The sequence below is a fragment of the Poecile atricapillus genome, chromosome 26, assembly GCF_030490865.1.
Source record: "Poecile atricapillus isolate bPoeAtr1 chromosome 26, bPoeAtr1.hap1, whole genome shotgun sequence".
In the NCBI taxonomy this organism is placed as follows: Eukaryota; Metazoa; Chordata; class Aves; order Passeriformes; family Paridae; genus Poecile; species Poecile atricapillus.
In genome coordinates, this window is record NC_081274.1 from 74,528 (window position 1) to 90,515 (window position 15,988).

General features: G+C 50.9%; 2 protein-coding genes and 4 non-coding genes across 7 annotated transcripts; 2 read left to right on the forward strand and 4 right to left on the reverse strand.

The window, feature by feature from the left end:
• Nucleotides 1-1,062: 1,062 nt before the first annotated feature.
• Nucleotides 1,063-6,570, reverse strand: LOC131588475 (zinc finger protein CKR1-like). 2 transcript variants are annotated; one of them, XM_058857349.1, is made up of 3 exons: nucleotides 4,425-6,570; nucleotides 3,825-3,970; nucleotides 1,063-3,320 (listed from the first exon to the last, which is right to left on the reverse strand). In XM_058857349.1, the coding sequence occupies exons 1-3, from the start codon at nucleotides 4,772-4,774 to the stop codon at nucleotides 1,993-1,995; spliced, it is 1,824 nt and encodes a 607-aa protein (XP_058713332.1). In that variant the 5' UTR covers nucleotides 4,775-6,570; the 3' UTR covers nucleotides 1,063-1,992. The 2 variants fall into 2 exon arrangements, with proteins under 2 accessions (XP_058713332.1, XP_058713333.1); XM_058857350.1 differs by having other exon boundaries at nucleotides 1,063-3,317; nucleotides 4,425-6,042.
• A 1,739-nt stretch (nucleotides 6,571-8,309) lies between these two features.
• On the forward strand, nucleotides 8,310-13,452 carry IL4I1 (interleukin 4 induced 1). The gene is made up of 7 exons (XM_058857374.1): nucleotides 8,310-8,401; nucleotides 10,046-10,260; nucleotides 10,802-10,914; nucleotides 11,087-11,288; nucleotides 11,679-11,747; nucleotides 11,989-12,122; nucleotides 12,309-13,452. The coding sequence occupies exons 1-7, from the start codon at nucleotides 8,389-8,391 to the stop codon at nucleotides 13,132-13,134; spliced, it is 1,572 nt and encodes a 523-aa protein (XP_058713357.1). The 5' UTR covers nucleotides 8,310-8,388; the 3' UTR covers nucleotides 13,135-13,452.
• An 899-nt stretch (nucleotides 13,453-14,351) lies between these two features.
• TRNAN-GUU (transfer RNA asparagine (anticodon GUU)) lies at nucleotides 14,352-14,425 on the reverse strand. The gene has a single exon. It is a non-coding gene; the product is annotated as a tRNA-Asn (tRNA).
• A 336-nt stretch (nucleotides 14,426-14,761) lies between these two features.
• On the forward strand, nucleotides 14,762-14,843 carry TRNAL-AAG (transfer RNA leucine (anticodon AAG)). The gene has a single exon. It is a non-coding gene; the product is annotated as a tRNA-Leu (tRNA).
• Nucleotides 14,844-15,321: 478 nt separating this feature from the next.
• On the reverse strand, nucleotides 15,322-15,393 carry TRNAP-UGG (transfer RNA proline (anticodon UGG)). Its single transcript has one exon. It is a non-coding gene; the product is annotated as a tRNA-Pro (tRNA).
• Nucleotides 15,394-15,560: 167 nt separating this feature from the next.
• Nucleotides 15,561-15,633, reverse strand: TRNAT-UGU (transfer RNA threonine (anticodon UGU)). Its single transcript has one exon. It is a non-coding gene; the product is annotated as a tRNA-Thr (tRNA).
• Nucleotides 15,634-15,988: the final 355 nt, after the last annotated feature.

Below are 15,988 nucleotides of genomic sequence, written 5' to 3' on the forward strand. Positions count from 1 at the left end.
GGAAAATGGCGGCGGCCTCCCGCTCCCCATTGCTGCCCGTGGGGCTCGGCTCAAGGTAGCGCCTGCGGCATGAAGCCCTGGGCGCCATCTCGGATGAGGGCGAGCCAGGCACTGTTGCCATGCCGACGGGCCCTGTCGGGCGGCAACGCCCGCGGAGCGAGGGCGAGGGGAGCGAGAAGCGACGTTTTGGCCTCCAAACTTCTCATGGAGGGGTCTCAGTACATCTGGGGGGGCATTCCTTAATGTCGCGTTGCCCCCGTTAACAGAAAACTCCCTTTTTACCCCCAAAATCATCTCCTTTTCCTGCTGTGAAGGGTCACGGCGGCCGCCGCAATGGGCGGGTCCTGCAGCCCCTTCCCCTCAGCCCACACTGGTTAAAACACCCCCAGTATCTCTCCCCGCTCCAAATTTAGGGGATTTTGCCCCGCAGCCCCCACAGGCAAAGTGACTCTTCAGCTCATCCCCATCCCCACAGAGGGGCGGGAGAGCCCCAAAACCACTTCCCTCCCCTTAACTGAGCAGTGTTGGGGTGTTTCTGTTTTGTTTTTTTTTAATTTCCGCCCAGACCCGCGGTTCTTGCCGCCAGAGGGCAGCGGCCATTGTCCACAGCCCTTTCCTCCCTATTCCACATCTCCCACCCCCTTTTTTTTTTTTTTTTTTTATTCCTTCTTTCCTTCCTTTTTAAAACCCTTATCGCTTAGGATATAGGAGGGACTGGGCTCACACGCTCCCCACGTGCGCGTCCCCATTTTTTGCGGGGAAAAAGCGAATTTTTTTTTTAAATAAAGGGGCGGGGGTGTGGTGAGGGATTTGCCGACAGCACCTCCTGAGCCGGACCCTGCAGGTAACGGGGAGATCTGGGTAAGGATGCAGGAAAAGAGGCAGAAAAATGGCTTGTTTTTCCCCATCTCCGTCCTTCCCTCCTCCATCCTCCCCTCAGGGTCCTGGATTTTCCTCTCTCCAGTCCCAGGGAAGGGGGAAAATGATAAAAAACCCACAACGCTCTCCCACCCCAAAACCCACCCTGTTGTCCTTCCTCCCCAGGGGAATTCTTTCGGATGTGTAGACGCCTTTATTTCCATTTATTTTAGCAGAGTGGCAAAATACTGAGGAATAAATAAAGTGGCATGAGATGCTGATGGGGACTCCAACATACATAAAAATAAAGTGAAAAATAGCAGGAGGGATCCATGCTGGAAACTGGCCATTTTTTCCTGCCATCAGTAAGTTATTCAGAATCTTTCAATACACCCTTTTCCCCCCGTCCTCCAGGAATAATAATAATAAATTAATAAAAATGAGATTAATAATTTGGATCCTTATGCACCTGCTGCACACCTCCACCTGAGGAGGATGAGGAAGGATGAGTGGAGCAATGGGAATTTGGTTGTCCATTATTTTTGTAAAGGAAAGCATCAAACGCTCTTCCTACAGCTGGGAAAACTCCAATTTTCCCCCTAAGGCTCAGAGGATAATGGGGAAATAATGTGATGATTTATCCTTTTTGGGCAGGAGGAGCAATTACTGAGGGGGTTTGGGGATGATCTGGGTTGTGTGACTCTGTCTGCGTGATTTTGTCTCTGGAGAAGAAGGTGCTTGTGGAGTTTTCCTGCCTGGAGCAGGGAAAGCATCAGAGCACAGGGTCAGAGGACAAAGAGACACAGGTGTCCATGAGGTACGGGGCTCCCAGTTTATTCCTGCTGTTTGTTTGTCCCCCCATCCCTCCCTGATGGAGCCAAGTGCCGTTTCCTTCAGGAATAGGCTCCTTCTGCCCCAGATTGTCCCTTTTCTGGGGTCTGGACTGCAGCAAGTGCAACGTTCACCCATTGCTGTGGGAAGACACCAGGGCAGATAAATCCCTGTGCCAAAAGCACCCCTGTCACTCACCCCAATGCCCTTCAAGGGCCACTTGGTGTCCTTTGGCTTGTCCCCAAGACAAGTTTTCCCTCTGTTATCTCTCCACGTCCGTCACACCGAGGAGAATCTTGGTCCTTACTGGTCCTCACTGCTGTGAGCTCCAGTCATGTCCCCAGCGAGCTGTGTCCTGGTGAGGGGTGACTGCCCCGCGGCCTTGGGGAGGTGGCTACGGCGGTGCTTGGTGAGGTGCGAGCCCTGGCTGAAAGCCTCGCCGCACTCGGGGCACTCGAAGGGCTTCTCGCCGGTGTGAACACGGCGGTGCCGCTCCAGGTGGGACGCCCAGGCAAAGCCCTTCCCGCAGTCGCCACAGGTGTAGCTCTTTTGCACGGCATGGCCACGTTGGTGCACCACGTTGGTGCACCATGGCCACGTTGGTTCCCCAAAGCACTTGCCGCAGTCACCGCACTCGTAGGGCCTCTCCGGCGAGTGGGTCTTGCGGTGCTGCAGCAGATGAACCTTCTGGGTGAAGCGCTCGCCACAGCTGCTGCAGGGGAAGGGCCGCTCACCTGTGTGGACGCGCCGGTGCCGCTCCAGGTGGGATGCCCACACAAAGCTCTTCCCGCAGTCGGTGCAGCGGTGCAAGTGTTCCCGGCGATGGCACCGCTGGTGCCGCGCCAGTGCTGGGCCCGCCCGGAACAGCTTCCCACAGTCTCCGCAGTGCAGGGCCCTCCTGCCCAGGTGTGTGTGACGGTGCCGTGCCAGGTCGGAGCTCTGGCAGAAGGTCTTCCCACAAGCCAGGCAGCGGTGCGGCCGCTCACCTGTGTGGCTGCGGCGGTGCTTGGCGAGGTGCGAGGCCTGGCTGAAAGCCTCACCGCACTCGGGGCACTCGAAGGGCTTCTCACCGGTGTGAACACGGCGGTGCCGCTCCAGGTGCGATGCCCACACAAAGCCCTTTCCACAGTCCTCGCACTTGTGGGGTTTGTCAGCGGCATGGCCGTGGCCGTGGGCCGCCAGCTCGGCCGCGATGGCGAAGCGCTTGCCGCAGTCACCGCACTTGTGTGGGCGGTCGCTGAGGTGGGTGCGGCGATGTTGCAGCAGGTGAGAGTTCTGGCTGTAGGTCTCACCGCACTCAGGGCAGCCAAAGGGCCGCTCGCCCGTGTGGACGCGCCGGTGACGCTCCAGGTGCGATGCCCAGGGGAAGCTCTTCCCACAGTCGGCACAGGCAAATGGCCGCTCCCGGGCTGCTCCTTTTCCACGCACGGGTTTGACACAGCTGGGTTTGGGGAGCACGGTGGGTTTCGGAGTACCAGGGAGCACGGCTTTGCCTGGGCGCTTCGATTTGCGCCTGTTTGAGCCGAGGGGCTTCTCCCGCTCCAAACTGTGGGGTGAGTGCGGTCCGAGCCCAGCACCGCTCTCCAATGCTCTGTTCTCCGCTGCTTTTTCACTCACCAGCCCCTGAGCTGCTGGGAAAGGGGAGAAGCAGGAAAAAGTGAAAGCGTTAGGAGCAGAATTTAAAACAATGGAGTAGCAACAGGATTCTCCTAAAAAATTTCACTTTTTCACTCTCCATCCTCTGAGCTTCTGAGAAGCAGGTGAAAGAGGGAAAGGGCATGGCCCTGATTGGAGAGGGGTAGGATTTAAAACAGCGGAGCAACAACAGGATTCCCCTTAAAAATCTTGTTCTCCCAGAGAGGAGGAAGAGAAATACGACAGGGACCTCATACCAGTTTGAACTGGAAATGTGGAGATGCCAAGGGCACTCCAGTGCCAGAATTTTCAATTTAAATTAGGAGAGATCAATAACATTTTCCTGAAGAAAAAGAATTAAGGAGAGGGCTGGGGCTTGGAGAAATCCCCCTGGAAACTTGCCCAGATTCCTCTGCCCCTCTTCCCAAACTGCTTTTCTCGGAGCAACGAGAGGATAGGGGTATATACAACAAGGAAAGAGATTTTTGGGGCTTCCTTACCCAGGGACATGAGGGTCTCGTAGCTCTCGTGCATCACGTCAAGGTACAGGGCCTTCTGCCGCGGATCCAGCAGCACCCACGGCTCCATGGCAGGAGGGAGCACCCAGTACAATGCAGATTGCTCCCTCGGGGCTCCCCAAAATCCCCTGCAGGGAAGAGAAATCCCTTGAAATCACGGAATTCCCCCCACAGCGCCTCCTACTCGAGATTTCATGCTTTTCCTGTGGTCACTTGGAGGAATGTCGGCTTTTCACCGTCCCTCCGTCCAGGACTAATCCTGAGCGCCCCCAGAGCAACGCGGGAACAGCGGGGCAGAAGGGTCTCTGCTTTCCCCCCGCCTTTCTGGCAGACCCCATCCCACAGCAATCTCTGCCTCCCGCTTCCCCCGCTCCCCGTGGCACCGGGAATCAGCGATGGGGCCCTGCGGGCTGTATCCCAGGAGCATCCCCATGCCTGCGGAGCCCAGGGCCAAGTCTCCATCCTGCCTATCCCTTGTTCTCTCCACAAAGGAGCTGCTGCTGCTGCCGGGAACGTCCCCCCGGCCGTCTCCAGCCCCGCTGGGAGCCGAAGCGCATTCCTGCTCCTCTTTGGCCCCGTTACCTGCCGTCTGCGGCTCCTCGGCTGCCAGCCGAACCTGCAGCTGCTTCCACAAGGCTTTTCCTTAGGAGAAGCGCCCTCCGTTCCCACGCTGAGGCTGTAGAGAGGGGGCGATGCCCAGACCCCCCCCTTGCACCCCAGGACCACAAAGCCTCCCCGCCAGGACACAATGGAGGCGATGCCGAGAACAGCTCCGCTCCGGAAGCCCAAGACGGTATCCGGGAGAGGAGAGGCCAAGAAGCAGCTGCGCTTACCCAGAGCCCTCTAGAGGTAAAGTAATCCCAGCCCCGTCTCCGAACCTGCCATGGACCCTTTGGAACTGTGGGAACGGGGGGAACCGCTGAGCCCCCCATCCTCCTGCTCTGTCACCCGCGCTGTCCCCCCGGCTGGTACCCGGAGCGTCTGAGGAGCCTGCTGGAAGCTGTGCCAGGGAGATTGGGATAGCAGGACCGCGGATGGACCAGGTGTTGGGAATGTGGAAGGGTTTCGCTGGAATCCGCCCCCAGGTGAGAGAGGGGACACTGCTGCTTCCAAATCAGCAGCAGGCAGGAAGAAATTCGTGGGTTTTACCTGGAAAAATAGCCCTGATGGTGTTTTCTTGGTCAAAGTAAGTGGGTTTTCTCCCCTCAAAACTCCAGGTGAGCTGCTTATAACAATGCCACGAATAAAAATAGTGGGATAAATACCCCTAAACCGCCAGGCTGGGGCAGGAAGAACCCCCGGATCCTCAGAGTCCCCAAAAGGCTCCAGCAGCCACCAGGGAGCAATTGCAGGGGCCAGCAGATCCAGAATTGATCTTTCCATCACCCCACATCACTTTGGAGCAGAAAAAAGCTTGTGAGGAGGTTTATTGCTGGGAAAACTAAATAAAATTGGGAAGCGGGGGCTGCAAAGGAAGCAGGAAAGCCCAAGTGCTGAGAAGATGGATCCTTGAGGATGATGAGGGTGAAGAAGGTTCCTGGCATCATCAGGATGGCTGAGTGGCCTAAGGCATCAGACTCAAGGCCCTGCTATCCCTGCTGTGTGAATTCTCGTCCCCAAATGGAGGCGTGGATTCACATTCCACTTCTGTCACACATTTTTCCTAAAAGCTCTTTATAAAATACAATTTTCTGTCTTTTTTCTTTTCCTATCCCTGATAAAAATTTATCCCTGTTGTATCCACTCTCTTCAAACACTGGAAGCCCCAGTAAGCTCACCCCAATAAGGAACCTTCAGTTCTCCAAGAGAACCCCAACTTCCTCAGCCTGGGAGCGTTGCCGTGGCCTCCTCTGGACTTCCTCTGTCAGCTCCCCATCCTTCTCATGAGGAGAACCCTGATTTTGGACAGTTTCATCCAAGAAACTCCTCCCTGGTGCATTCATTTCTTGAATTATCCCCCCAGTCCCAAAAATTTTGCCTCGGAGTTACACGAGTACATGCAACAGGTGTATCCTAGGAATCCTCTGGGCAAGCAGGAAGTGAAGGACAAGAAAATGTTTTGAAAGGGCATCTTTCCTCAACAGGACCTGCCCACACCTCTCCAACCTGTGCCTGCCGGCCCAGAGACTCATTAAGGATAATTACCTCATTAATAAATCCACCCAGGATTTTCTTTGATGTGCTTTACATATTCGGTCTTTTTTCATCTCCACAGGGAAACCCTCCTCCATTCCAAGTGCTCGCCAACACATGCATGATGTCCCACACAACATGTAGAATGAAATCCCACTTTTTCCCCCCCTCTCCTTCCATTAATAAAAGTCAACCTTAAAAACAGAAAACAGCAATTTGGAAAGAAATCACGAACCCTTCTCCCACCCTCTAATCGCCTGCCTTGTGATGCAACAGATGTCAGGCAGAAACTCACCTTCCTGTAACCTTCAGGGAATCAACAGATGGGAGCAGGAAGTTGGGAGGGACAACTTTTGCAACTGGTAAACTGTTGATGCCCAGAAAATAAATCCCCATCATTGAGGTTGATCTCAAAAGCAGCTTGTTGGGACACGCATTAATCCATGTCTTAATGTGAATTAATCCATGTTATCAATGTGAAACCAGCTGCCTTCACTCCAAACTCTCTGCTGTTCCTGGGAATGTGTATCTGTGCCTGTTTCATTGTGCAGTGCCCACATCCCTCAGGATTTGTTATTCCAGATAGAGAAAATATGTGATTTTGGAAGTTCACATATATAATATGTGGGGGAAGTTCCCCCCACAGGGGAACAACCAGCGGACCACAAATCACAAAACATAAAACCAGACCCAAACCAAGGGGTTTCTTTCCAAAAAAAATGATAGTTTTACCTTTTTCCAATCCAACTGGTAGATTTTCTTAAATGGAGACATGCTCCAAGACAAAAGAAAAAAACCAAGAAAAACCTTCAGTCCTTTAGTTTTCCTTAGAAGGAAGTCTTCCAAAAGTGTTTGTCACCCAATTTTAACCAAGATAGCACAGTGACACCCCTTTGGAAGAAGTCTTCCCTGCCATCATGAATTCACAGCTACAAGAAACATCAAGGGTCCCAAAAACATCCTGTGACTCACAGGATTACATCAATGCATTGTGAAACTTCCCATCCTGGGGGATGTGCCCCCTGAATCTGACCACATATAATCTCAAGGGCTGAGTACTTGAGATGCCACCACCACCACTGGATGGATCCAGAGGAGGGCCAGAAGTTCCACAGGGACTGCAACCGTCACTTCAACCAAAGCACTGATTACTGCTTAATCAGACTGTGACCACCACCCTGACTCACAGGTACCAGGCTGTACTCTGTGGTTTTAAGTAATTTTCTTGTATTCATTGCATTTATTATAATTTTTCTATAAAATTGTAACTATGACTTAAAATCTCTCCCAAGGTGTTTGTGTGTGGTTAAATTCCCCCACTGGTTTAACTTCAAAACAGCACAACCAGGAACATGGTATTGGGAATCCTGCAGGAAGCACAAAACCACCCCCACACTCCACAAAAAAGCAAAATTCTGGGCAAAACCAATATCATGGCTTCTCCGGAGGAGATCCCTTGAACCCGGCACCACAAGCCCACAATTTTCATGTCACAATTCCAGCTAAACCAGGGGATCCCATAAATGCAATCTGCAAAACCCTTGACATGAATTTCCAAAATTCTACCTAAATTTTGTTGGACTGAATGTTCCTCCATCCTGAGATATTTTATAATCATATTTAGTGAAACTCCACAGTTTTGTGGTGATTGAACAGGATAAAGCCTGGTGAGGGTGTTGGTTCCAAGCAGGAGACTCGAGCTCTTGGTCCAAGAACAAAGAGAGGGTTCCTCGGGTGAGTTTATGGTGCCTTGGCAAGTCCAAGATCGCCATTCTGGAAAAATGCTGGTCTCAGTCTTAGAAAAATACCCAGTTTTTGCCATTTCAGTGAAGTTCTGGATAATCTTTAAGGTCTCCTTCCCACACAAACAATTCTTCATCCCCTCTATTCTGATGGAGACAAGATCAAGCCAAAATTGTCAACACCCAAGAGCATCCAGTAGGTGACTTTTCCCTGGAAATGCTCATTTTCATTCTTGAAATTATATTTTGAATGCCAGCTCAAGATCTCCCCAGGGTTCAGAAGGATCCCCGTGATGGTTATTCAGATTTCAGCGGGCTTTATGCAATACCAGGAAAAAAACCCTAACCTGATTGTTCCCTTCTGGGAAATTGCTGCCTTTGGTGGAGCAGGGTGTGGCCAACATGGTACATCCCAAAACATGCAGCGGCCTCATGGCTTTACTCCAGTGAGTAAAGGGAAAAAAAAAAAACAAAAACCCAGCAGTGGAACTAAGTCTAGTCAATTGCTGGTTCCCCTTCTAATGACAAATCCCACTTCACTCCCTTCCGGGTTGCACTGATTGGCAGAGGTTTTTCTTGAAGCACCAGATTGCTTTTGGTTTTTTTTCCCTTAAGCTGGGGTATAAAATGAATTCCAATCTCAGCAGAGGATTCATCTTCCTCCTGGAGCGATGACTGGGTTTGGTGAGTGACTCCTCCATTCAACCCTGAGCTCTTTGTGGGCTTTTTCCTGGTTTTCTTTCATCTTTGGTGTCTGGGTTTGGTGTTTTGGTTCTGTCTGGTTCCACCTCTTTGCCATCTCCTGAGAGCATAGCCACAAACCTCCCTTTTTCCAGCTGGACTATTCCATGGCCACCTGGAACTCCGGACATTGTGGGAAGGAGACCTCCCTTAAAATCTGGGGCATGGGATGATCCTGATTTTTCAGGAAACACAGGCACAAGCTTGGAGTCTCTGAGGTCCATCCCAGAGGATGCCTCCATGCTCCAAGTTGGTGGTATCTCCACATCTTCCCAAAAAAAACAGCTGATGGAAGGTGGAGATCCAGTTGACACCTCCAAGATCTGGTCCCAGGGTATTTGCTCTGATCTCCTAAAAATGGTCCATAGTTTTTTTCCAATCCAACCGTGATGATTCTGTGATTTGGACAGATCAATCCAACCTTATCCCACTGTTAACAGAACAACTGGAACAGATCCTTCATAGATATTTTTTATACTTGTCTTATCAGTTTAAGGAGCTGTTAAAACACCTGCCTCAGGTGTTGAATGATAAAGGCTCCAAGGTGGCTTCCTGGCAGCCCCACCCCAGATCTGTTCAGATCTGAGGCTGCTCCAGAAAAAAAACCTCACAATTCTCAGGGATTTTCCAGCAGCGTGAATTACCCAAAGTTGGGTTTTCAAAGCTTCTTGTTTTTCCCCCGAAAGAAAATTGGCAGCACTCAGGAGAAGGAAAAGAAAATGGAAGTTGTTCTTTGGTTATTTTGAAAAACAGAAACCAAAACTAGGAAAATCCCAAGGAGGGGCGGGGAACAGGACAGAGTGTGGTTCTCAGCTCAAATTTTCTTTCACTGTGAAAATGTTAAATAGCATTGTGTCTGTTCTGGTGGAAATGGTCATTTTGGGTCTGTTTGCTGCTCCCTGTAGGTGTCTCAAAGACACAATAATTCTGAAGGTGAGAATTTGAAATTGGGAGGAATTTTTAAAAGGAGGTGATATTAAAGGAGAGTAAAATTTTCTTCTCTAAAATTAGGTAGAAAAATTTTAATTAGGGAATTTTAAAGAAGATAAATCCCATCTCTCTTCATCCCCCTAATTCGTCCATCTTTTAGTGAAATTTTGTCTCCATCTGTCCTGTGCAAGTCTTCATCAGATCAATCTGCCCGATCCTGTCTTTTTCCCTCCACCCTTCACATAAAAACTCCCCGAATTGCCCAAGTATGGGAAAGGTCACTGGGGACAACAAGGTGCCTTGATTCTTTGCACATGAGTGACACTAATTACTGTTCTTGGAAGCTTTGGAGCTTATTCTAAGGAGGTCAAAGTCATTTTGGAAACTCACCACAGCAGCTGTAGAAGCAGAATATGAATATGGAGAGCCAAAAAATCATCTATGGGTTGATTTCTCCTAAAAAACAGGAACCACCATCACTGACCTCTCTTGACGGTTTCCATGGTGAACCTGCTGGTGCCCGGTATTTCACAACCACCCCAGTTCCTCTTTTCAGGTCTTGGATACCAACATCCTTGGAGCCAGTCTGTACCATCTGGAATGACCGTGAGTGCCAACGCCATGTTATTCCCTTCTCTTTTCTTCTTCCCTCCCCAGTCCTCTTCCAAATCCTCCTGCTTGCGGGTCTCCTGAGTGCCAAGTGGTTCCCATGCTTTCCCGAGTATTGTCTGCATGACCAGGACTACGAGGAGCTGCTGAAGATCGTCCAGGATGGGCTGGAGCCCACAGCTCACCCGGCGCACGTGGTCGTGGTGGGCGCGGGGATTGGTGGGCTGACAGCAGCCAAGCTGCTCCAGGATGCTGGGCACAAGGTGGGAATTCCACAAGGCTCTCCCAGGCTTGTTTCCCTCCTCTAGAGGTCCTCCAGGCTGGTGAGGGAAAAGGAAATGCAGTGAGTCGACCACAGTGGTGGAAGAAGGAACAGAAGGAGATTTGTCTTCAATAATTTCCCCTGATATTTGTTCCTGCAAATCAAACAAGTCCTTTGCATTCTGTCTTTAAGGCAACAGAAATTCCAGGGGTTTCCAAACCATCCCAAAGCACCTATGAGTCTCAAAGAGGGTTTCCAGGGCATGGAGGGACAGATTGGTGCTGCTTTCAAAGCCCTGTTTGACCCTGAAACACCATGAGAACCTCACCAGAGCTGGTGTCCAAATGCAACCCAGGAGCTGGGAAATGAGAAGCTGCCCCATAGGCAGAGGTGTCTCGGCCAACAGAGAAGGGTTTGGATCTACAGGTGCTTCATTTGCCATCTGAACGGGGTCTGTCCCACCATCTGGACCTTGTTTTGGGGGTGTTTCACTTCAAACAAGACCTTTCTCAAACACTTCCAATCTCCACCCAATTTTTTAGGTTACCATTCTGGAAAGGAGCGGCTGGGTCGGGGGGCGCATCCGGACGTACCGCCCTGAGGGACAGGACTGGTACGTGGAGCTGGGACCCATGCGCCTGCCAGGCAAGCACAGGTGAGGGCATGTCCACCGTGGTCAGGTGAGGGACCAGCCCAGTCTGGGGAGCGAATCATCCCCATCGCTTCCTCAGGGTTCAGCATCCATGATTAAGAGACAAAATGCTTTGCTGGCAGAGCTGGGGGGTTGGCTGTTGGCTCATGGCACCATCGCTCTGCCTTTTTCCCAGGCTTGTCCGTGAATTCATCCGCCAGTTCAACCTGAAGCTGAATCCCTTCATCCAGAGGGACAACAACACCTGGTACTTCCTGAAGGGTGCTCGGGTCAGGGCTGAGGAGGTAAACAGGAACCCTGACATCCTGAATTACACAGTGAAGCCATCAGAGAGGGGCAAGAGTGCTGTCCAACTGTACCGGGAGGTACTGAACAAGGTACAAGATTTTCTTGTGGTGTTCCCTCACCTGAAGCATGAGTTGGGGAAAACTGGGCCAGGAGTTGGAGAAGACTTGGCCATGAACTGGGGAAGACTCAGCACTAAGTTGGGGCAGAACAGGGCCTTTTTGGAATGAAAATCAAGGAGGCTTGTTGAGAAGCAAGGACAGATGGTTGCAAAACCCCTCTTTGTCCCCACAAGAAATCCTTTGGAAGGAGTCCACCAGGATTTGGATGAGCAGAAAATGCCATACCAAGGCACAGCTGCCCAAAACTTGATGTCCAGAAGCTCTAGGGGTTACCAAACCCTAAAATCCTGAGAGAATTTTGGGCAGCACTTTGGGAAACGGATCTTTTTTCCTGTGAAAATATCAGTGTTTCTTCTCCAGGCTTTTAAGAAGTTCCAGACCACTGATTGCAGGAAGTATCTGGCTCAACACGACTCCTTCTCCACCAAGGTAATGGGCTTGGGCCCGAGGGCAAATTTAATCCCAGCTCTTGATAATTAACCTGCTCTCCCTGCTTTGAGAAGGGCCTGCCTGTGTCACTCTAACCCCATCCTGTCACCTTTTGGATGCTTTTCCCTAATAAATGGCCCCTTCTACTTACAAAATGCTGAGAAAGGGGCCAGCACAGCTCCAGAAGAACCCTAACTGAGGTAGCAACCTCTGGCTGTGTCTCTTCTCCTGGGATCTCCAGGAATATTTGATCAAGGTGGGGGGGCTGAGCCGAGGAGCTGTTGAGATGATCGGTGACTTGCTGAATGAGGACTCAGGGTTTTACCTGTCCTTCCTCGCCTCACTGTGGGACTTCAGCATCTTCTCTGAAGAGAGGTGAGTGCTGTCCCTCCAGCCCAACCCTGTTCCCATAACAGGAAACGTCAGAGTGATTCCAAACAGGAACTGCTTGAGGCTCTATGGGGCCTCCAAGCTCCGCTGGTGTCTCCAGAAGAGCTCCAGTTTTTACACCCCCTAAACCCCAGCGTCCTTCCCACACCTCCCGTTTCCCGTCTCTTCCAGCTTTGATGAAATCACTGGAGGGTTTGACCAGCTGCCCAGAGCCTTCCACAAGGCGCTGCCCAACGTCATCCAGTTCAACTGCACTGTGGAGAAGATCATGACAAAGGGCAAAAAAGTCCGAGTGTTCTACCGTGCTCCGGACACGCTGGCCCCAACCATCATCACTGCAGATTATGTCCTTGTCACCTCCAGTGCCAAAGCTACCAGGCACATCCAGTTCCTGCCACCGCTGTCCCCTGCCAAGGCCCATGCCCTGCGCTCCATCAACTATGCAAGTTCCTCCAAAATTATCCTGGCATGCTCCGAGAAGTTCTGGGAGAAGGACGGGATCCACGGAGGGTACTCCATCACCGACCGCCCCTCCCGCTTCATCTACTACCCCAGCCACAACTTCTCCAGTGGGGTGGGCATCATCCTGGCTTCCTACACCTGGACCAATGATGCCGAGTTCTTCCTGCCCCTCACAGAAGAGAAGTGCCTGGATGTGGTGCTCCAAGACCTGGCAGACATCCACCAGGTGAGCAAGGAGTACCTGCAATACACCTGTGACCAGCATGTGATCCAGAAGTGGCAGCTGGACCAACACTCCCTGGGGGCTTTTGCTGCCTTCACCCCGTACCAGTTTGTGGATTACTCGCAGGCCCTGTTCACTCACGAGGGCCGGGTCCACTTTGCCGGGGAACACACAGCCCAGCCCCACGCCTGGATCGACACTGCCATGAAATCGGCCATCAGGGCCAGCAGCAACATCCACCATGACAGTAGTGAAGGCCTGGCAACAGGCAGGGAGTCGTTTGGGAGACTTGCACACAGGGAAGAGCTCTGAGCGTGCCTTCAGCCATCTTTTGGTGGTGTGAAGAACCATCTTTTGGTTCTTTCCAAGAGAAATGAGCAGAATTCATTGGCAGTGAAGGTGTCAAAGAATTGCATGTCTTGAAGCAGGACCAAAGTGGTTAAACATGTCATGGGGAGAAGAGGGAACGTTGAAATAGTAATAGTAATCAGAATTATAAACACTTCATGGGGGTAGGAGGGAGCACTAAGACCTGGCAGTGGGCTCCGGGACTCTCCTGTTTCCCTTGTCCACTGCCATTCCCAGTTTATTTGCACTCAAGGCACTTCATGGAATGACTAAGGTGAAATAAAGGTGGGAATTTCTGGTTTCCTTGTCTGAGGGCAGTGTCATCACATATAAACAGCATCACCATGCTCCAGCCCTTTGGGAGCATCACTCTCAGTTCCCCTACCCCAGAATTTGAGAGAGAACCCAGTACTTCCTCACTATCCTCTCCTTTGACTGGTCCAACACAACTACTTAATTAATCAATACTAATTCCTGTTAAGTAATTAACCATTCCCCACAGCACCAGTCAGGATCTGATCCAGGTCTCTACTACCTAAAGCATGGCCGATTCCAAATTGATCCAAGTATATCAAATAAATCATTCTGAATCTTCATAGCAAATCCAAGGTTTTGCTGGAGTTTCTCCTCTCACTAGTAATTGTCCTAAATTCTGTAGACTTGGAAACTCCATCTGTGCTGCAGGTAGGATTTTTTGGACAAGATTATTGACAGGATAATGATAAATGTCCAAAGGAAACACCAGACCGGTTGCTGAGAGCACCACGCCAACCTTCATTGTGGTCACGGAGCTGCTTGGCCTGTAATTCATCCCAATTCCCATAAAATTCCAACTTGCCCCTCCACCTCTGACTCCACCTAGCTGCAGGGGAGCAGCTCCAGGTTCATTCCCAGCTCAAAAACAGAGGTGTAGCTCTCACTGGTGGCAGCAGAGACAAGATATGAGGAGACCACACACCCCTCAGGTTCCCTCTGGCATCAGTGAGGGAGATTTATCCCCATTTACATCAATTAAATCCCCCAATGCTGCTCCAAGGTGGAAGGACCAAACTCCCAGGATGGAGCTTAAACAGAGCCCCCAGGCCAAGGGAAGGGGCCTGCTCAGGACAATTGAAGCTCGTTGAAGCTCATTAACAGCTCACTAATGACTGCAGGGAGGGAAAGGAAAAAAGCCCCAGCCACGTCCCTGGGTGGGCTCGAACCACCAACCTTTCGGTTAACAGCCGAACGCGCTGACCGATTGCGCCACAGAGACCTGGGAGCGCTGCTGACAATACGGGAAAATGCGACAAAAGTCAAATTTCATGAGGTTTTACCGAATTAGAGCAGTGGGGATGAGGATGGAGATTTGGAATGGGATAGAGATGGAGTTTATAGATGAAGACTAGGGATGGGAAATGAGGATGGGATAGAGATGAGGGTGAGAATGGAGATCGGGGATAAAATGGGATGAGATGAAACAGAGATGGGGATGAGGACAGAATGGAGACAGCAGTGAGGATGGAATGAAGAAGGGAATAGCATGAAAACAGGGATGAGGATGAGGAAGGAGGCAGCCAGCAGATGAAGGCTCCCACCCAGCTGTTATCCGGGTAGCGTGGCCGAGCGGTCTAAGGCGCTGGATTAAGGCTCCAGTCTCTTCGGGGGCGTGGGTTCGAATCCCACCGCTGCCAGCAGGTTATTTTTGATTTTTCGTCTCATTTTTCTTCCTCCTCTGTCTCCTCACCTGGGAAGACTGGAATCTAAAATCCGAACAAAAATGTTTCCAAATAAGCAAAACCCACACCCACAAATAATCTCAAACCGACAACAAAATTCGTACAAAGTAAAAAATCCCAAAAGCAAAACAAACTCCAAACACACACACCCAAAACAATTTAAATAAGTCCGAAATAAAAGACCATAAGCACAAAAAAAATATCAAACCCACAACAACAACAAAAAAATTAAAAAACCCAAAAAGACTCAACCCAAATAAAACACCACACACACAAGAGAAAAAAACAGAGAAAAAAAACCCGCACAAAACCAAAGACAAAAAAAAACATACACACACACACACAGAGAGAAGAAAATTGAAAGAGAAAACAAAACCAAAAAAAAAGCAAGAAAGAAAGAACTGAAAGAGAAAGGCAAGAAAAAATGCCAACTGGGCTCGTCCGGGATTTGAACCCGGGACCTCTCGCACCCAAAGCGAGAATCATACCCCTAGACCAACGAGCCGCTGTGGGAAGTGCTTCCTCTCTCTGGCCTCTGGCGTGGAACGGATCCGGTCGTGTCATTTCTAGAATCTCCTTCTGGCTCTGCTGTGCCCGCCCCCGATCCCGGCGCGGAGAGAAAAAGCTTTTGGCGGGGGAAGAAGGCTAAAACCAGGAAAAAAGGAAAACGAGAGGCCCCAGCGAGATTTGAACTCGCGACCCCTGGTTTACAAGACCAGTGCTCTAACCCCTGAGCTATGGAGCCGGTGCGGAAAGGATCCCTCTGCTGGGGCCACCACGGCTGGAATGGCCCCAAATCTCCGGCACTCCCAAAATTTCCTCCTTCCCCACAAAATTTCTCCTTTCCCTCCCAACATTTTCCCCGTCCCCTTCCTGACACGAGGGCAAGAAACGGGCGGGCCACAAAAGAGCCAGCCGTGGGGCATCATCCACCCCGGAATCCCCAAAATTTGGCCTCAACCCCTTGAAAATTTGGGTTCAGCCCTTGACAACTCCAGTTTTGTCTGTTTTTCCAGGGATTTTGGCCGACGTCCAGCCAGTGGAAAGCTCCTTGTTGCTGGTGGAATAACCTGGGTGCTGATGCCTGTTTGTCCCCTCCA